Raw genomic sequence first — 21233 nt, forward strand, 5'->3', positions numbered from 1 at the left:
TTATACATCAAGAGAAAGGCTTGAAATGCACAAAAGTTGCAAGCATTTCAAAAAAGCAAAAAACAAAATGGAGACGCAACTCTTGACCGAGTTGAGGGCGACAACAAATATGTATTTTAAAAATCAGAAGTAAACCATGTTATATTTGCATAAAAGAACAACAACAACAACAACAAAACACAAACGTATATATTAACTAACTTTAAGCCATATATAAATATAAATCAATATATTTTTAAGAGATGTTCTAAAAGCAATAATTCAAAACAACAACAAACAACAACAAAAAAGGAAGTAAGTTTAACAAATTAAATACATTAAATATACACCAATATTATATACACATATATATACATATAAATAAAAATTGGAAAAAAAATATATATATATTAACTATTCTTAAGTCTAATGCGATAACAAACAAGAACTGTCTGGCAGAAGAAAATAGATCGAGAAGAAAAGCAAATACAGAGCAAGTATATAAATAAGTCTATACGATATGTGTAAAAAAAAAACAAGAAAACACAGAAAAAACTAACGACATTTTTTGACTGTCCTACAAACAATTTAAACCTCTGACGGCTACGCTTAGTAAGTGACTCAAAACGAAACTTGTGTTTTAAGCAATTTCAAGAAATGTATTGCAAATCGAAGCAAACGAGGCGAAACCTAAATAACAATCCAGCAATGCGATGCTTATTGAAGCCATTTGCGTAACAGACAACAGCCAACCAACAAACTAGACTGCATCTTTGTGGCTCTTGATAGTGACCATTGAATGGCGTTTTCCGCTTATGCACTTGAAAGTGTCAAATTATTCGATTCAGCGCCTGTAAAGCAATGAAGTATCAGAAAGTAGCGTTTTAGGCAACTTATCGTTGCAGGCCAAGCGCAAAAGTACGCAACTCTTTCTACTGGCCCGGATGGCGAGAAAGGTGCACGCAGGATTGCATCGAACATAATCGAAATTAGAAGGGGAATGTAAATACATACACATCCGTAAACAGCATTTATTTTGCTTGACGACAACTCTGGATGGATAGGGCAACAGCTAGATAGGTGTGGCTGCTCTCGTACAGTCACCGCTCAGATAACGATACGAATACAGATACAGATATAGACTTTTTTTGTTGTTAGGTCAGCTTAAAGCGTACTGTTGAATTTCTTAGTTTTTCTTAGCAACAAACTTCTTGTTAATGCTCGTTATGGTGTGCAGAGAGCTGCAGCTTTTCGTTTTATTTACTTGGCAGTAATCTATACTCCACACTACGGTTAAAATCTATAGCAAGTCACTAACAGCTAGCCAGCCCATTTCTGCAAAAACATTGGTATACCGGAACAACAGCAACTAAAACAACAACAACAACAACAACAACAACAACAACAACAACAACATCAAATGCGTCCTTGTAACTAAATCAATTTCAGTCAATTAAAAAATGTTACAGCAAAGCCGAGAACAACTACAGCACAACATTTTTTAACCCAAAATGAAGATGAATAAAATTAATAAAAACAAAAAAAAGAGAGAGCCCAAAAATACAGTAAACATTTTCATTATTTTTTTACTGAGACACACGCCCGTCAACTCAAGTTAATATTGACGGCGCAGGCGCAAAAGCTTTAAAACCAAAAAAAAAAAAAACAAAAAGAGTAGAGAAAAGGGAGTAACTCTGTTTTTATATAATCAACAATTTGTATAAAAAATGCCATGAGACAGCATAAAGTAAAATGTTTTTTAAATATAACATAAATACATACAGACATACTTTAAGCTAAACACAGTTTTGAGTCAATTTGTGGTCGAGCACAATTAAAATGCAAGATGAAAGCAAGAAATTCGAGGCAAGAAAAGACATAAGAAGTACTCGTATACATATATGTAAAATAGTTTTAACGATCAAGTCGCAAGTTCGTTGAGCTGAAGACAAAAGACAGCAGAAGCGAGTTAGTTATTTATATAAATGTAATTGCTTTCGTTTTCTTATTATTGACTTAACAACATATCAGTTCTTATTATGTGTATGCGTAATGTTTAAAAAGATGATCAACAAATATATAATTAAAAGAAAAGTAAAATTTACAAACCAAAAAAAAAAAAAAACAAACATCAAATTTGCTAATGTCTTATGCTAAACGAAGACGTTTCCTTTCACAAACAAATAAACACCAAAACGCGCTGCAAATGCAAATCCCCAGCACCGAGGTACAGTTGTGTAGTCTATATAATAAGCGCTGAGAAGCGCATAGAGGGGCATCATGCTTAAGGGTTTGCAGGCAGCGTTATTGTGGGCCTTCTACACTGCGACGTGCTTTTTTATACGGTAGCCAACTTTTTACTTACATGACATTTCTGCATTTAGTTCTCCTTATTGACATTGTACATACACACACACACACACACTTACACAGCCACATACAGACACGCCCACATGCCTACATGAAACGTAAAAAATTATAAACAAACAACAGAATCAAACAAAACAAAAACAAAAACCATACGAACGATCACTTGACTATTTTTGCTATAAGTAAGAAATTCCCCCCAGGAATGTATCAGTTTGCGGTACTCCTACTGGCAAAACACCTTTACTATATTGACAATATCTCTTATATATTTTACACTATACTATATGGAAAAAATTATATATTAATATATACAAAAAGCGAAAAAAAAGTAATGATACATACAAGACAAATGGCGTAAGTGACGTTAGAATTGTATTTACAAAAAAAAACAAAAAAAAAAACAAGAAAAAAGAACAAAAAATGTAAAGCAAATGCGTAAGAAAACCAAATGAAATCATTTTAATACTTTATACACATAAAGAGTTGATAAAACTAAACGAAGTAAATCCAAAAGGCAGACAACAAAAAGTCATAGAAGATCCAAGAGGAAGGCGAAGAGGGGATGGTACATTTATTTAATACGCATAGTAAGGCGTACAGTTTGTAAGTAAGTATTGTATTAAGTAAGTAAAAGTAATTAAGTGGCGCGTTCTATGGGCAAAGGCCAGACAAAATCAATTACCATATATATAATTATATATATATATATATATATATATATATATATATATATATATAATAACAAATCAAAGAAGAGCGTGCGCTTGCGCGAATACTTTAAATCGAACTCTAGCTTTTAAGGCTGGTCCCACACCTTATTGGCCCCGATCAAGTGCTAATGTCTGGAGGAACAGCAGCGGGCAATGCAATTTCGCGCCAGTGTGTATATGTGTACATGTATAAATACATTGTAATAATTCTGACAGCATGTACTAAATACTTAGTACATGAATAGTACTACACTTGCAGCAAACTATACAAGGTAATAATAATTAATAACGAAAAAAGTAAATAACTCAAAAGAAAGGAGACAGAAACTGGCATACACATTCAAAAATGAGAAGCATTACAAGAATTTACTAAGCAATTTTTTCATTTCTATAAAGAACAAAAACCCGGTAACGAATTTGTATATTTACTATCAAAAATGTAAAAGCGAATAACAACAACAAAAAAATGGCAAAACAAAATAGTAATATATATTTAATGACACGAACAAACAAACAAAGAAGGAAAAACCAAACCATTCATATGACAGCAAATATGCCCATATACTTGTATACATATATATATATATATATATATATATATATATATATATATATATATATATATATATATATATATATATATATATATATATATATACAAAATATATATATATATATGTATATATATATATAAATACAAAAACAAAAAAAAACAAACAATTATATATATATATAGTTATATAACCAAGAACAACAAATAAACATATAGTTAAATTCAATAATGTTAAGTGTATGAAAAACACAGGCAACGGCGCGGCCCAAGCTGTTGGTTAAATTTAATTAAACTGTTTATAAGTATCCTTGGCAAACACAAACACAGTCACACATACACATACACATACTCACAAGAATATACACACACACGCTCACACAGTCAATGGCAAATAATTGCCACTTCACACACAAACACACGGACACTTTGACAAAAACCGCATAAGTTTTTAACACGACAACACAGCAAATAGAAACAAAACATAAGTTTAAAAAATTCACTTTGTTCACAATGTGCCACGTATGTTGTGAGAGGAAGACACAGAGTAAACGTAACATTAAAAACAAACGCGAATTGCTGTCAGCAACCACATATGTACGCATAAACTATAATTAAAGAAACATCTGGAGAAAACAGCAACATGATTTTAAAAAAGGAATATTAAATAACGGCATAATAAGTTAAGATAAGTAAATAACAAAACAAAAATAAGACACGTCAAAGAAATGCTCTAGAGCAACAAAAAAAAGAATATGATATAATAAAAAATATAATGAAATAAATGGGAAATAAATTAATTAATTAATAATGATAAATAAACAGATATGAACATTGTTCAAAAACATAAATATCTTGCTAGTTTTATTTGGATGTGGTGTGGCTTGTCTGGACTGATCGAATCATCATTTTTGGATTACCCTTTTTTCGATCGATTCATTGGGAAAGTATTTTAGGGAAATGCGTATTTTGGAGACTTTCCTTGTCAATCCTTCTAAGATATTTAAGATCTAATTGTTTTCAATTTAATAATTAGCGGTGCAAACATGTAATGAAAGAAATTAGCTATAAAGCTATATTTTAGTATAGAATTCTTATTAGTCTTAATTGAAGAAGCATTAATGGCTACTTGTCCAATTCAAAACATTAAACGTCACAATATATGCAGTCGTTATCCTGAAAAGTCCGTGGTAATTATCCAGCTTAGAGCATTTCAACTGTGTACACAAAAGTCTACTGATTTCGGAAACGGAAGCATGGCTGAATATTTACCAAACAATTTCCGAAGTTCCACTCACAATTGTTATGAAAACAAGCAGCAACCAATTTATTCATACGAGTATTGAAGCATAGAAATCTTAAGCTATTGAGCAGTACAAAATAAAAAGTCAGACACATAATAATAAACCAACATTTGCTTTTGCAATTCTATATACAAATATACAACACGCTTGCCTATTCCTGAGCTCAACTCGACTTCTTTTGGCCCCTTTGGCGAGCCTCTTTTTGCTCGTCCCACCATTTGGCATACCACTTGGCGCTCCTCTCGGCACTCAAGTCCGCATCGTACAACGGCACATAGTCCATATGAATCGAGGCGCGTAGGCGATTGTACATCAGCATAGAGGATGTGAACGAGGCAATGGCGCGCAAGGAGTAGGGCAAGCGGTAATTGGTGTATGGGAAGGCGAGGCCAACCAGAAGCTCCAAGAGGTAGGCCAAAAAGAAGAAGAAGAAATGCGGCAAATACCACCAGCTCGTTTTGACCTTAAACCGATTACCCAACAACGCCATTTTCTGCACAAAGCGCGATACATCGTTGATGCCAGTATCGTCGGTGACAAAAACTGGCAGCCCATTCACAGCCTTTGTGGAGACCTTGAGTGCCTTATAGGCGCAAATGTGGCCCCAAGCCACATTGCCTGCATAGACCAGCTGCTGCTTTCCGCCGACGCCGGCGATGCGTGGAAAAACCCAGTCGCGTTTCGATAAATAAGAGAAGATGTCGGTGATGAAATGCGAATCGCACTCCCCATAGGTGAGAGGTGCGCGAATGGCGCTGGTGGCCAAGTAGTCTGTAGGTGGACAGGCAGATTGTAGTGTGTGGGCCAAAAGTTTTGGCGCACACTTACCTCGTTGGTTGTCCAGTGGTGCACCGTTCGAGTTCAACACAATGTTCTCAGCCCGCAGTTTGCTGGCCGCATAGCCAGCGATAAGAAACTGTTTGTCTTGCTCCAACAGATTGCTGCCCTCCAGGGTAGGTGTGTCCGTTTTGGACTCTGTGGAATTGATGATCGCCGAGAAGGTGCTGCGACCCTTGAACGGCACAAAGCACACCGATGCGCAACTCGAATAGACCAGACGCTTAACATTATTCAGCACACACAAGTCGACAACGGCACGGGTGCCTGTGGAACAAGAAGATAATAGCAATCAGTCTTTTGTCACTTCAACTTAAAGCTTAAATAGGTTAACTAGCAATTTATTGAATTAAAAGTAAGTAGCCCATTTAAAGCATAATTGTCTAACCTACATTTAAATTGTATTGTATTGCTCTCATGGCTCTTGGTTTTATTACACTAGTCTAAATAGCGGACCACATAAGATCAAATAAGAAATCTCGGAAACGGACCGGATTATATAATAACAAAATAATAGCAATCAGGTTAATTCTGTCTAAAGCTAAGAAAGTATAGCTTCTAATTGACTCATTCTTCTCTTAAATGCTTCTCTTAGATAGAATTGCACAATAAAATATTCAATTCAAATTATCTTGCCTAAATATTTTGATAATACAAGTAGAACATGCTTTAAGTTTAGTTCTTAATCTCGTGTTAAAAAGCCAAAGCTCAATTTTATAAAATTAGTTGAATTTTGTTCCCAATAAAAAATCAACCCGAACTTTGATTTAAATTGTACTAAGGGTAGGTTGATTCCATTAAACAACCAGAGTTGGTATACTTGAGTGCATTGGAGATTCAAGATTTTAGCGACGGTAAAGAAAGGCTTTACCTTTATAAAAAGGTCGTTCGTTTATGTTTTACAAATAACAATCAGTTACCACAAATCTAAATAAATAATATTATTACCCAACTATAAACAAAGTTAGGCCTAAGTGATCTTAGAAGAGAGTACTTAATATGAAATAAAATGTAGTAAATAGTAATCAGAAGTAATTCCCTCTAACACACACCGTTTACATTCACACGCTCCAGTTCCTCATAGTTGGGTGGATATTCAATTTTCACCGATGCAGCGCAATGGAAAACGCCATCGACTCCGGCAAATATGCTTTCCAGACTCTCTCGCTCGCCGCTTATGTCGGCCACAAAGGTTCGCAAAATGGGCGAGTCGATGTGACCAATATTGTTCTTATAGGGCACAATATCAAGGGAGCGTATCTCTCTGATGCCAAGTTCCTCACGTTTTTCCAGCAGCTGTTTAATAATATGTTGACCCAAAAATCCACTTCCTCCTGTGACAAGCACCACATCTCCGTCTCCACTGCTGGGCATTTTGTTGGGCTTGCGAGTCTGTTGAATTGTAACCGGTTTCTAAAAGAAAGTGTAGTCCAATTTAATTTAATACGAAACTCTAATTACAGTTGCGCAAGTGCAGGCCAGTTGGTCAAGCGAAGTCATAACGCGTACTCCAATTAAATGAAACGATGAACTCTCAGACGCCATAACCGGCGCGCAGTCGCACACATACGCCATGCTCTGATATGGCCTTCATAGAGGTCGCAAGCCGATTTGAGTGACTCGTCGACATGCACATAGCTCCGTCTGTCTGTTTGTCTGGCTGGGTGGCCGACCAGCTTGCTGGCTGTGGCTTTGTTATGGTAATGAAGTCGAACTTAGCCTGAATCAAGTCAATGTTAGTTGAGAGCTAAACCTTCAGCTGTGGGTTATGAAGTAAGCAAATGGTAGCGTCGAAAAGTTCAGTTTTATGGAGCTGCAACATTGAAGTTATATTTCCTCCAGTTGTTCCAATGCAAAATACATAAAAAAAAAACCATTTCGAGCAGTAGTGAACCCTTTTGGGTCGGCCTTTTGAAATATACGAGTAGATTTCACAACGTAATGCTCTACATATCTTTGAAAACAATTTTTGAAATACATGTGCATATTAACTGAAACAGAACGTCGTCGTTCCCACCATAATAGATATCCCCAAGCTATCTGACAATTGTAAGAATGTATAAAGTAAGTATTAATATTAATTTCATATATTTTGTGCTTTAATCACAATATTTAAAAGTCTGGTAAGCTATAATTTACACACACCAATTTGGAAATGTTTGTGATGATTGACTTGCTCAAAAGGCAAATATGCTTGGTAAGAGTGCATTTCTCAAGAGATGGCAGATTTCAAAAACTCCTACTTACAGTAAATAGAAACAGAGTTTACATTGAAATCGGTGTACTGATTCACAATATACATACATAATTATCTAATTATAAACAACAGTTGAAAACAGGTTATATTTTTCAAGCAATGTTTTAGCTGTCCACTCAGTTATTGGTTTCGTTATCTGAGAACAATTAAGATAGGCTATCTTCATCTGCACCGAATCTGTATACCCTTTACTGTGTCTACAATACAACTTTATTCCTCCAGGGGATAATACTCTAGTGTCCGTACTATCTTATTTCTTTAGACAGAATTTTTCACTTGTTATTCAAGGGAACATTTTATTTTAAAGAACACATATTATTGACCTTAAACATGCAAACAACAATTACCTATACTTTAAAAATTAAAAGCTGGAAGAAAAAATGGAACTGCAGCTACTGCTGCCAGCCATTAACAATTTATGCACAGTCTTCTAGGTTTTCAGTTCATTCAAAGTTCACTTTTCGCATTTGATTTCCGTTTTATGTGTTACTTGGCCACGGTCACACAATTTATCTTTATCGTCGATCATTTAGCCAACTTATAAACTCAGACTCACAGCTTACATATGAGCCGCGCATGCCCAGCAATACAAAAGATACAAGAAACGAAACAGAAACTGAAAATGAATAGATCTGCGCTTACATTAGCGCTGGGCTGGCTAAGATTACACAAGAAACAACAACAGCAATAGCAACAAGCTAACGTCAATATGATTATTACGAACGGGTTTCCGCGTCTCTATTACAACATCGACAGCAACACATCAACATCAAAGACTTTGGAGCTCCCATGGCTGAAAACTGTCCAAATCAACAATACTTTTGGCCTTTTGCTGAGCAGTTTTCTTTTCGCCCATTGCGATTGCGAATTATTTGCGCATTTAACCCGCCAGTTAACGGTTTACACTGGCTTAACCAACATAACACCACACAGCACAGCACAGCACAGCACGACGACTTTTCGGCAACCGGAGTGCGAGCTTACCAAGTTAGCTTTAAATACTATATACTTAGTAAGTTAGTACGTCCAAGCGCTTTGATTGCTGCTTGCCAACTGGTTGACAGACAAGGTTTTAACTGAAATGGCTCGTTGTGGACGAGTTCGAGCTCAGCTTTGCATAGAGTTGCCACCCGCCTGAGAAGGTGTTGAAAGATGAAGCAGAAAAAGCGACTGTTAAACTTCAATTTTTATTTAACAACAATTAAATGAATGCGGACATCAAATATATGTATGCTTAGTGGTGATCGCTTTAAAATAGTTTACATAAATAGGTATCTTCAATTTGGTTTTTGTTTTTTATCTTCATATGTTCGCTTTTGTCAAATATAGAGGCAAAATACAATAGAATTGTCAATAAGTACATAATAATAATAATTGTTTTCGTTGCATGTCTAACACACCATATAAATTGTGTATATAAAGTAAACGAGAATTTTAAAGGCCGTCGATACAAGTGACTTGGATTTTGGATTATAGTAGAGCACTTATTGCATAAAACTCATAATTACATATATGTATTATAATTTACGTACAAGAATTATTGTTAGCATAGAATACAAAAGTTTAGGTATTAGTCCGTGTACATTAGACAATTCTGTTCACATTTTGGTTTATTACAGCATTATAACTTTTAAGTACAAGTACTGACTGACTTCTCGGATTCATACATTTTTTTTTGTTTATCATCCTTTTTACAAATATCCATAAATGGGTATAAATGAACATAAATATTTATAATTATTCTCGACATACACACACACCCATACATTACATACATGTGTGTGTACGCGATTTACAAACTATATATCAATAATTATCTAGCAATTTCATTAAGTTACATTTACAAACACGTAATAAGTACGAACAAATCGTTTATTATATCTACTGCATTTAGATGCATAATTGGAGTGACATGAAGCAATGAAATCGAAATTGAAATCTATATATCTATATTTTAATGTATGAACAATGTGAATGTACTTACGATTTGATTGCGCGTGGGTATGTGTATGTATTAAACTAGTTACGTGTATGTATGCATACATATATAGGTAAGCGCTATGACGTAGTCATAACAACTATTAACTTTCTTCTTTGTTAACTAACATTATTTACTAGTACAAGTACATTTCCTTTATAACTATTATTGTTGTTATTGTTTTTGTGGTACTGTGAGTGCCAACACGATGTCATTTTGCCGTAATTTTTCGCCATTTTCCACTTCAGTACGATAATGCTGAGGGCGATCGTGAGCCAACTGTGAAATCCTTGTAGACCGAAAATACGGAAATCTATAAAAATAGAATGGAACGAAAAAATGTAAAATAATATTCCGCTACATAGAAAGTGTAATTTAGATTTTTGTTTTGCCCAATTAATTGACGGCCAATACTATTGGCCCGACTTGCGTCACAGTAATGAACTGCACCAAGAGCGGGCAGATTGCCAAAAACTAAATAAAACTTGGCAAAAATCGGCAATGCCCGGTCTTCATTTGCATGCGCTAGTGTCTGTGTTTGTTGTCTTTGTTTGTGCGTACGTAGATAGGCGGCAAGTGTATCACAAACGAATCGGCTTATCAGCTTTAGCGACAGCAAACAGTTCAAGTCCAAACGCACATAAGCATATATACATACCTTGTCTTTCAGTTGCTGACACAATTTTTGACCATTCATTAATAACAATAGCACATCGTTCAGCCACTGGACAGAGGCCTCGGCCTGGCGGGAATCGAAACGCATGGTGCCTTGATTGTTTAACAGCTGATAGACGGCCACAATCAGTTTGTGGCTCTGCAGATAAAAGCTGACCGCCAAATCTTCTGGCAGATTGGGTACTAGAGATTTCTATAGGGAAAAACACATACAATCGAATAATATTACATAATGATAAGAGTAACTGACTCTATTTACGCACCATATTTCGTCCCTTTATAAGCTCATCAATGGGTTTCTTCTTGGGCACTAGCAAGCTATTGCGTCCACGTTGCAGTGCATCTAGAATATTGCCTATCACATGCAGCACTTCGTCGGAGGTTCTTTCAACGAAGAGCATAAATAAAGCGTACATTTAAAAATCGATCTAATCATTGAAATAGACAAGACTCACTTGAAATGATAAGAATCATCAACGTCGTCAATATGATTGATTGCTGTTTGCAAGTGATTGGCGGCATCCTGAACTTGCTGCAGTTTCCATGGCGAGTCGTGTGTTATTGAGGTGCGTTGCGTTTGACTTGGCGCTTTACACAGCTTAAAACTAATGTCCTGTGGATGAGAAAAGGCAGAAGAATAGGTTATAGATAAGCTAGTTTCTAATGTAATTAACTTACCGCTTGTGTAATGGCATCGCCTGTTAACGTTAGTACCGCCTTCAATTGATCCGGCGACACGCTGAGTATGAACTTTTCAGTCTTTTTCCCCTCATTTTCATAAAGCGGCACGGGAAATCGATGTGCGCACTCCTGCAACAAAGGCAAAGGCAAAGGCAACCGCAAGCAGGTTGATGATTAATTCAAGATGACCAGTCAGTCGTTTTATCAAATTATTCATTTGCTTACCACAAGAATAGTTCTCAGTTGCTTTAATATCGCATGAACTTCCATCCGCAGTACCCACTCGAACTCAATTTGCTGCGTGTATGTGAATATGTGTTGGTGCATACATAATTTGCATGTGTGTTTTTATATGTTTGTGTGTGGGTTTTTGCGATAGCCCGCGTTGTCGTTGTCACCGCCCCACAAACAAAGGCAACAGCAACCGCAATGGTAAAGTCAAAGGCGAAGTCAGAGGTAGACGTAAAGGCATCGTGGACAAATCAATAAATTCAACATCGGAAACGGCAAAAGAAAAAAGTACGAAAGATACGATCAATAATCAATTATCACACACACTTTGATCGATTGGCCAAAACAAGTTTAATTGCACCGATGGGGATGCCGTCTGTTTGTTGTTGTTGTCATAGCATTTAATTACATACCAAGTTCCTAGCCTCCTCATGCTCGGTGTCGACCAACATTTTCATTGTTGTTGTTGTGGTTGCTTTTGCCTTCCTACGCGCTGTTATAAACCTGCGTCTGTTCTGTGAACCAATATTGCCAGCAGCAGCGACGCCCGCAAATTGATTTGGCAACTGAAGTGTGAGCGCTACAATTAGTTGTTATTAAATTTAGTTACTATTACAAAAAACATTTTAATTTTAATGGAGATGGACAAAACAAACGATATTCACTTGCGATGCATCAAAAGCATCGACATCAATATGGTCACACTGAAAATCGTTTTTTTTTTTTTTTGCATCAATTCACCCTGCTGCCTTCGATGGGGTTCAACGGGACTAGACGTTTTTTATTAACAAAGCAAGCGCAAGTAATGATGGATTATTAATTTACAGCACTAATTTCTTTTTTCACACCTTTATATAGTCATTAAAAGAATTTTGATTTGTAGCGCTCATGTTTAAATTGAAAGCGTATTGTACCGAATGAATTTTCAAATGTTAACACAACAGCTGTTGTGCTTTATAACAGCACTCTAACACATTGTACTCGATACTTTGTTCGCAAGCGGAATGCTGCCCGCTACAGCACTCGATTGAGTTGGGCGCGCGCGCTTGTTTAAAAGACAATAATATCACTCAACATTTACTTACGTTTTCGAATTGGTGGCGGTGTTAGTAACGGCGCCGTCTCCGGCACCGTAGTTAGCAAGTGAACATGAGGCATAAATTGGCCACTGCGCTGACGTGGTAACGACTGGAACGACCAGTTGTTGGTTGCTGAGCTGCAAATACGATTGTTGTTTGTACATTGTTATTTTTTTCAATTACAGTTTTGATTTGTTTATTTTGCTGTATTATCACTACCATTATTGGCAAATGTTTGGCTTATCACGTCTGACTTCAAATTCGGCTTTATTTTGATTTTTTCTACTAGGCGCTAATTGATACCAAATTTGCTTTGTTACTACGTTTTTATATGAGTCATATGAATGTGATTGTGAGTGTTTGTATATGGGTTTCGATTGGATCTACAACTGTATTAGGCGGCTTTACCCGCTGTTGCGCTTTCGTGTCGTGTCGCATGGGAATCCCTCAAGCGATTTAAATAAAATACATTTCTTGGTCACTTTGTGTCAGCAATTTTATGACTTGGCTAAAATTACACAAAAGTTCTTGACACTTCAAAAAAACTAAACAAATAAGCTTATCAAGCTGCTATGTATGTTGTTGCAGATGTGTATTAACTTTTCAACAGTAGTATTTATCAAATGTTTCTGTTGTCGTAATATTTTCTGATAGGCATAAAACCAATAAACTTTTAACTAAAGAATTGGCATGGTATGGCACGGTCTTTTCAATATTTATTATGCTCATAAATTTTATTGATGCCGCTGGCTGTCTGGCATTTAACACATGCTTAAGCTTTGCAAGCCAAAAACAAACAAATTTTATTTTATAGCAGGAACGAATTAATAAATTAATGAAATTCTGCATTTTACTGCTGCTGCTCTTTTGCTGTTGTTCTTGGTGTTTGTTTCTACCTTTGCGGCATTTTATTCCTTTTATCAATGGCAATGGCAAACACAGACACACGTATCACGCGACAATGTCAAAGTACTGAGTACGACACGCACGTTAAAACAGTTAGTTTGTTAGTTAGTTAGTTAGTTTGTTAGTTAGTTAGTTAAAATGGTATGTATGTACGTACGTAGAATGTATGTCCGCGCGTGCTCGTAAGCCCCCAAAACCGAAACCGATACCCCAACGCGACGGCCCCAAGAAAACGCTAGCGAGCGATCGCAACGCCAAATGGTCAATGGCAGCGCTCAACGCTCGAGGCCGCCGATGTGTAGAGTTAACGTAGTTAGCAATAAACTTGATGAGGTGAGCTTTTTCGTTCAGCGTTCTCTGTTGCCAGCTTTCTTTGAGCGCCAGCTCGCGCAGCGAGCTTGTCTCCACAACAATATTTGTACCCCCCAGTCCCCGAAAACCACAATAAACATTATGTTATCAACGATCGGCGCAATGCGACGTCGACGTCGCGACGATCCGGTAACAAACAGCAACAACGTAATGTTGTGGCATTGTATTAGTTCTTTATTTATTCATTTTTTTAACTTTTATTTTGCATACACGTTTATCTCACATTTTTATGTGTGTTCGGTTTTATATAAAAAGTAGTACAAAAAGTTCTAACATTATTATAATATTTTGTTGTTGTGTTTTAAATTTAAATGTAGATTTGTTTATAAAATGAAACAAATGTGCAAATATAAACAAACAAACAAACGTGTGCCCAACAGGTGTGTATTGTGTGTGAGTGTGTCAGTGTGTGTGTTTGCGTGTGAGTGTATATTGTGTGTGTGTCTGTTTGTGTTGGTGTTGGTGTGTATATTGTGGGTGGGTGTGCGCGAGTGTGTGGGTGTATGTGGGGCGCATTGCGTTTATTTACTCGCCGGTCATCATCTCCATGAATTCTGTAAATTAAACAAAATGACAGACATTAAACCGATGTGATGGCTTGCTGAACTGAACAACCGCTATATGCAGTTTATAAATAACATTCTTAAATGTTTCACACACAAAACACAAAATGGAAAACATTTAGTGGGTGTGTGTGTGTGTGTAAGTATGTGTGTGTTTGTATGTCGCGCCTAAAAATAGCCTCGATATGCTCCATAACGATCAAGTTGTCATAATTAAGAAATCTCAAGATCACCAGTGTCTAGCTGATGTTGATATTTGAATTTGTAATTTATGGCCACAATATGTTGTTCAACTATATGGGCACACACCACAACTACATATGTGTGTGTGTGTTTTTTTTTTTGTGGTAAAGAACGCAAGCCATTATAAGCTCTTGAGTTTTCTTTGATTTGTATTTTGGAGAACGCCCACTCACCATCAAAATCAACTGTGCCGGAACCATCACTATCGATTTCCTCAATCATGATATCCAATTCTTGCTCAGTCAACTGATCGTCCAGTTCCTTCAGGATTTCCTTCAGGCAAGTGGTAGGGATGAAACCATTGCCCTGCTTGTCGTAGAGACGGAAGGCTTCACGCAACTCCTTCTGCATGGCCTCAGCATCCTCCTCAACAATGAATTTGGCAGCCAATTGCACGAACTCACCGAATTCCAAGCGACCAGACTCTGAAGGCAAATTGGAAGATTTGTGTTAATAAAAAAATTAGTAAAGATTTAATTAATTACTACTCTGATTTAATATTTAAACGATGCCTTAAGCTCGTGAGTTTAAAAATAAATGTGTTAAAGCACAGCAATATGATCGTCTATGTGGATTTTAAAACATATTTTAACACCTCAACCGAGGGTGAATCCCCAGGTGGGGTTGCCTCAAGAGCAAAATATTATCCATTATCTTATTTTAACCGGTTTTAGGCTTAATAAATGTATATTTTGTTGAGATTTAAAAGTGTACTTACTATCCTCATCAACTTCTTCAATCAGTTCCTCCAAAATCTTCTTGTCGAAGGGCTGACCTGCAAGTTGTATAAATTTAGATAAAAATAATATTTATGTTTAAAAAAAAAATAATTACCCATAAGGCGCAGAATATCGGCAACCATTTCTGTGGGAATACTGCCAGTCTTCTGATGATCGAAGCTGTTGAAGGCCTTCTGGAGCACAGCAATTTGCTCGGGTGTCAGATCATCATCCTGTTTGAAAAACATCCAAAAAAACATTGTGTAAGTATAGGGGACAAAATGTTACTCGACAAACTACAAATTGTAATTAGGTACCTAATACATAATAAAACCTTTTAAGCTTATAAAAACTCGAAATATATTCATTCTACGAGAAAAAAAGACAGAAAACATCATTAGTAAACAGGCACTGGCTTCTAGAAACCTGAAACCCAATGTAGTTGTCAGCTTTGTATGATTCTAACCATACAATAAAATAATGATAATGGATAGATAAGAAAGAAGTTAAGTTTAAATGATGCTTGAACCAAATGTCTTCAAATTATTTTAAACTTTTAAAAAGTTTTGACCGATATTTTAACAACTAGATGTGTATTTTCACGAAATTATAAAAGTCTTCGGCTTGTCTGAATAAAAACTTATTTGGCAGGATCAGAAACTTCAATTTAAATTAGTATTTTAAAAAGTAGGATTTGTTCCAACAATTTTATCATCTTAAATAGTCACTTGCAGATTTCGAGTTCATATGTTAGCAAATTTTCAAAAACTTCCAAAAAATGTTTGATTTCAATTATAAATGGAATTTTCTTACAACGCTGCTCATGTTGGTGCTTTTTTATAATTTTCTCTTTTCACGCGTAAAAATCAAATCGGACCGATCACCACGGAGAATTCGTGCCAACTACAACGTTACGCGGCTGAGTTTTCCAAAATATAGCGCAAAAATTCAGATCGACTGTCTGAACTTGCCACAACCAATACACGGACTCGACATTTCAAATACATATGTACACATATAGGATGTATGTATGCATGTACATATGCGTGTAGCGCTTTTCCAAGCAGCTTGTGAATTTTATTGTTTTTTAGAAAGAACTGTAAATGTGCGCGATCAAGAACAAAATTAAACTTGGGCGCACACACAAGACAACCAACGACGACAGGCATAGGCGGCATCGACGAGTAAAATCCGAGTCGTATAATGGTTTTCGATAGACAACAACAACACCGGCATTTTGGTCAGGAGCAGAGAAGATTGTGGGCTGCACAGGCATTAGCGAGCTATAATGCGATGCGTTGCGTCTTGTTTTTACTGAACATTCAACGCTATAGCGTCTATGTATACTCGAATACTTGTATGGTAGGCCTATATATACATACTGCATGTACATACATATTTGTATATGTATCTACACATATACATATGTATGTATATGTCTATATATAATGGGCAAATGCATAAAAGCGTCGCACAATATGGAGAAATGCCCCACTGAAGCATGATGTGTGCTCTACACCAACTAAGGGGGATACATTGCTTTCTGTAGGAGGTGCAGAGGGAAATAATTACTTTATAAAATTAACACGCATGCATATTCAAAACATCAAACCAGTTTTTGAAAATATACTACTGCTGACCCCTTCAATTTTCTATGAACGAGTCCCTTATACAGAGACAAAACAAGAATGCAATGTTACAGTCATTTAACGCCGACTGTTATATGTACCCTGCACCACCAAGATCTTCTCAACTTATTGATTTTGTAACAAAATTCAATTACATGTTGGTTCACCACTTTCTATCAATAAAGAAGGAAATTTGTCACTTGCAGAATAGAAGTAAAGTATTTTATTGATTTCGTTGTATGTATATCGTTTGAAGACCTACTACATGGTTAATAAGAAATTTACATGGCCACGTTAGGGCGTAGTAGTAAAATGTTGCAGAGGTAAGCCTTAACGTTAGTGACTAACTTCTTCAAATTTTTAATAGTACGCCCAACAATAACCTTCCTAAAATTCATTAGCGAGCTACCAATAAACGCCCACGACATGCTCGCCACACAGCTGCCCGCACTTCAACCGTATCGTCTACCTTTTCGATCACACGTCTCTGTGGCACCCCCTTTTGGTTCACTGGGTAGGCCCGACCCTCTAGCCAACCGTACATTTGGTTCTCTGTGAGTGGCGTATAGCGATGTTTTCGCAAATCGAAAGTCTTGCGATTGTCCAGGAGCTCCAAATGTCGCTTCGCAATCGGACTTTCCTTGTCTTTGACTTCATCGTGACGGGCGTAGAATTTTCTTGTAAGTGGATGGATGACGTAGTTGGGTTGAAATTGTTTGCGATCGCCACGACGTGAATTACAGGCCCAGCGATCTGAGCAAAGCACTGGACAGCAATTCATTTTGGGGTGACTGCGAATTATATTTTAATGTTGAACTATTAACTAGATACAATAATTAAATACTAGGCTTGCTTAGGTTCGAAACTTGCTGGTGTTGCTGTTGCTGCCGGCATTTGTCGAGCTGCTCCCACCACTACCACTGTGCGGATTGTTAAGCAGAGCCGTCAAGGTGGCGTGTGAAGAGCTGAGCGTGGAGCTTGCCACCAATTTGGTCTTCAAAGGAGTCGTTGTGCTGCCAACTACAGTGCCTTGCAAACAAGGTGCGGCTGCTGAAACGGGCAGCTCCTTGAGGGCGACTTCTTCAATTTGCACCGTCTGCTGTGGTTGCTGCAGTTGTAGTTGAAGTTGTTGCTGCTGCTGCTGTAATTGCTGTTGCTGTGCCGGCTGGGTCTGCGTGACGCCCTGCAGCAAGGCATTGCGCAAATGACTGTTGTTGCCCGCCTGCTGTTGTTGTTGCTGCTGTTGCTGATTGTTGGCCACTATGAAGGAATTGGTGATCAGGCCGCGACTCTTAATGTTTAGATCCACAAAAAACATTTTCATTTTCTGTATCATGGGTTCGGTTACATTGAAAGTAAGCATCATGCTGAGATCTATGTTGGACTTATGGCGATACAATTCGTGGGTTTGCTGCAAACGACAAACCTCATCATAGATGAGAAAAAGAAAACGTGAGCTTCGATTTTCGGCAGGTATGATGCCTTGGGTAGCCATCCAGTTGCGATCCTCTGCATCGGGCAGATAGCGTATGAGCTCGGGATGCTTACTGGCCAGTCGCTCCTTGCCATCAGTGCCAAAGCCAAAAGCCAAGTTTGCCTGAACATCAAGTACGAATTTGGTGGTTGTAGAGATTTGCGAGGTATTCCAAAAGATCTGGCGACGCACGGGTGTGGGCAAGGTGCCACCCACAAGGGGCGTAACATGTTGGCGTTGCTGCAGCTGTTGTTGTTGCTGCTGTGGCTGTAGTTGTTGTTGTTGTAGCTGCTGCTGCTGCTGCTGCATGAGGACTGGCAGCTCATTTTGAATTGTTGGATTGCAGGGTAGGGACTTAACGATATAGCCCAAATTGTTGTTGCAGAGTTTATTAGCCTGACCATAATCATTGCCATTCAGTTTCGAGTTAGCTGGTCTCTTTAATGCCAAGCGTTGCTGTTCGGAAATTCCAACAATTGGTTGCCGTTGTTGACGTGCAAAGTGCGTGTATTGGGTCTTTGCGTTTTCCAGCAGCGCGCAGGACATTTTCTGTAGCATTTCCTCGTTGATGGCATGCTGACCTAGATTCTCTTTGATGTTGGCAAAGGCAGGTTTGAAATAGTCCTGCAATTAAACGAGTCTTTCAATTGGGGGTAATTTAAACTATATGGTGGGTACATACGTCCATGTAACGCTTGATTATCTCATTCACTTCCAGATCGAAGGAACGTTGCACACTAATCCGCAGCAGCTCTAGAGAGCGCATGGCCGACTCGGCACTGCCCCCGCTCTCCATGTGCTGTCCACTGCTTAGGCGTTGACGTATGCGTTGCAACATTGTCTCGGCCATCTCTGATGTAGTCACATATTTCTAAACAAATGAAAGATTAGTGGAGGTTTGTTAAGCTTCTCTTTTCATTGCCATACCACAGCGGGCTCCGCTGTCTCGCTCAGAGTGGACAACTTCAAGGACTCTGCTGTGTCTGTCTCTGCGCCTTTTCTGGCGCCTTCAGCGGCCGCCATCGGACTAGCTACACGCGTGTCCATGGAATGTGTTGTCTGGTTGGAGCAATCGGAGTCATCTGAGGAGGAAGTGGCCTGCAATGCTGTGGGAGAACGTTGCTGACCATCGATGGTGGCACTGCTGCTTGTTGTGCCCCCTGCGTCGCTTAAGATTTTCCAACTCCGTTGTATTACCATGTCTATATTGTCTTTAATTGCGTTTTACTTTGACTTTTACAGTTAATTATTTTTAATTATTGGATGATTAACAGTCGCTTTTCATATTGCTTGTAATTTTCTTTTCGCTGCAGCTCTCACAGGCTCTAACATGCTGGCCAGGGCCGCGCACTCAGTGCGCAGCTGCATGAAAATCAACCACCAACTCTCCCACCTTCAGTATCACTAATGTGGCGGCAACTTAGCAGGTTGCCGCCACTTCACATTCCATATCCAGTTCGCCTAACTCCAAGCGACGGTCGTGGTCCAACAATATTTGTAAGCTCTCAAAATCTTCGTCTCCCTCTGGATCCGCAACATCCATTTCATTGTATACTTCCTCAGTAGCCGCTGTTTTTGCAGCTTTTGCTCGCATTTTCATCAGCTTCCTCTGCTCCAGCAATTTTCTATCGAACTCATCCATGTATGCCAGCGCAGCTGCTCCATCATAATCTTCAGGAGCCTCGTAGCCCGCATTAATAGGCATTCCAAGCACATCAGGCAGCATGAAGGCAAAAAGCCAGCAAACCAAAGGCGTGGTGCCGCAAGTGTAACTTGCATCCTTATGGTAAAAGAGCAGACCATCCAGACGTGGCTTATCCTCCAGCCAAAGTGGATAGCGTTGCAGCGCTTCCTCCACTACCGGTGCATTCTCAAAGTCGTAGTAGTTGAGTAGTTGGAAGGCTTTCTCATTTCGCTTACTGCGCTCTGTCAATTCAGGGTGTTCCTCGAAGCGCGCCTGCAGCCAATAAAAGCGAAAACTTGCTTCGCACTCCAACAACTGTTGCTGACCAAAAGTGAGCGCGTCCAGCACATAGAAACAGTTTAAATCCGGCACGTACACGCAATCTAACACGGTCTTGCACTTTTGCACGTGCCCATCGCCCGGCAGAAGGGTGCGGATCTGCATAATTTGCCGGCCTGCCTTATTGTACACCTTCGTCCGTCCATTGGCAGCCACTACCAAGCAACGTTTACCGCTTGGACAAGGCACAAGGAGCCAATCGCTGAGGTTCTTTGGTCGCTGACGCAGCCATTCCGACTGCTGCAGTCGAAAGTGTTGTTGCCCCTTTTGATTCTTGTTTTGTTGCTTCCTCGCCTTGGGCAGTTGTTGTTGTTGCTGTTGTTCTTCGCCTTGTTCGGGCTCCGTAGTCAGAGCTTCTAAATGCCGGCTCTCATCTTGTGAATTTAGGCGGCGTTGTCTTTGTTCATTTAGCAACTGTTGTTGCCGCAGTTGTTGCTGCACACCAATATCCACACCCTTTTTATAAAGATCCTTATGATGCATCATAACATAAAGGTATATTATCTTAACAAATCAGGTACTTTTAAACGTTTAAATTTGCATAAGCTATATGCAATTTCTTTGGATATGACGGCGAATTCGCAGGGTTGCCGTATGTACAAATGGTACTTTATGTACTCGATACCTTTTTGCTAACAGCTGTTCCTGCCCATT

General features: G+C 38.3%; 5 protein-coding genes across 6 annotated transcripts; all 5 read right to left on the reverse strand.

The window, feature by feature from the left end:
• Positions 1-5059: 5059 nt before the first annotated feature.
• LOC115623148 (3 beta-hydroxysteroid dehydrogenase/Delta 5-->4-isomerase type 1) lies at positions 5060-9002 on the reverse strand. Its single transcript, XM_030517357.1, has 4 exons — positions 8992-9002; positions 6803-7163; positions 5742-6017; positions 5060-5684 (listed from the first exon to the last, which is right to left on the reverse strand). The coding sequence occupies exons 2-4, from the start codon at positions 7122-7124 to the stop codon at positions 5077-5079; spliced, it is 1206 nt and encodes a 401-aa protein (XP_030373217.1). The 5' UTR covers positions 7125-7163; positions 8992-9002; the 3' UTR covers positions 5060-5076.
• Positions 9003-9947: 945 nt separating this feature from the next.
• On the reverse strand, positions 9948-13588 carry LOC115622767 (protein rogdi). Its single transcript, XM_030516823.1, has 9 exons — positions 13548-13588; positions 12658-12788; positions 11986-12152; positions 11567-11638; positions 11339-11470; positions 11116-11273; positions 10924-11044; positions 10644-10853; positions 9948-10298 (listed from the first exon to the last, which is right to left on the reverse strand). Exons 1-9 carry the CDS (start codon positions 13556-13558, stop codon positions 10230-10232), a joined length of 1071 nt encoding a protein of 356 aa, XP_030372683.1. The 5' UTR covers positions 13559-13588; the 3' UTR covers positions 9948-10229.
• Positions 13589-14149: 561 nt separating this feature from the next.
• LOC115622181 (troponin C) lies at positions 14150-16412 on the reverse strand. Of its 2 annotated transcripts, none has more exons than XM_030516069.1 (5): positions 16268-16412; positions 15570-15687; positions 15454-15510; positions 14909-15160; positions 14150-14483 (listed from the first exon to the last, which is right to left on the reverse strand). In XM_030516069.1, the coding sequence occupies exons 1-5, from the start codon at positions 16277-16279 to the stop codon at positions 14455-14457; spliced, it is 468 nt and encodes a 155-aa protein (XP_030371929.1). In that variant the 5' UTR covers positions 16280-16412; the 3' UTR covers positions 14150-14454. The 2 variants fall into 2 exon arrangements, with proteins under 2 accessions (XP_030371929.1, XP_030371930.1); XM_030516070.1 differs by having other exon boundaries at positions 16271-16294.
• Positions 16413-17282: 870 nt separating this feature from the next.
• On the reverse strand, positions 17283-19789 carry LOC115622588 (putative mediator of RNA polymerase II transcription subunit 26). The gene is made up of 3 exons (XM_030516583.1): positions 19484-19789; positions 19239-19427; positions 17283-19180 (listed from the first exon to the last, which is right to left on the reverse strand). The coding sequence occupies exons 1-3, from the start codon at positions 19754-19756 to the stop codon at positions 17936-17938; spliced, it is 1707 nt and encodes a 568-aa protein (XP_030372443.1). The 5' UTR covers positions 19757-19789; the 3' UTR covers positions 17283-17935.
• A 155-nt stretch (positions 19790-19944) lies between these two features.
• Positions 19945-21112, reverse strand: LOC115622589 (snurportin-1). Its single transcript, XM_030516584.1, has one exon. It carries the CDS (start codon positions 21063-21065, stop codon positions 19977-19979), a length of 1089 nt encoding a protein of 362 aa, XP_030372444.1. The 5' UTR covers positions 21066-21112; the 3' UTR covers positions 19945-19976.
• Positions 21113-21233: the final 121 nt, after the last annotated feature.

Source organism: Scaptodrosophila lebanonensis, unplaced genomic scaffold (genome assembly GCF_003285725.1).
Source record: "Scaptodrosophila lebanonensis strain 11010-0011.00,11010-0021.00 unplaced genomic scaffold, SlebRS2 tig00000043-arrow-pilon, whole genome shotgun sequence".
NCBI lineage: Eukaryota > Metazoa > Arthropoda > Insecta > Diptera > Drosophilidae > Scaptodrosophila > Scaptodrosophila lebanonensis.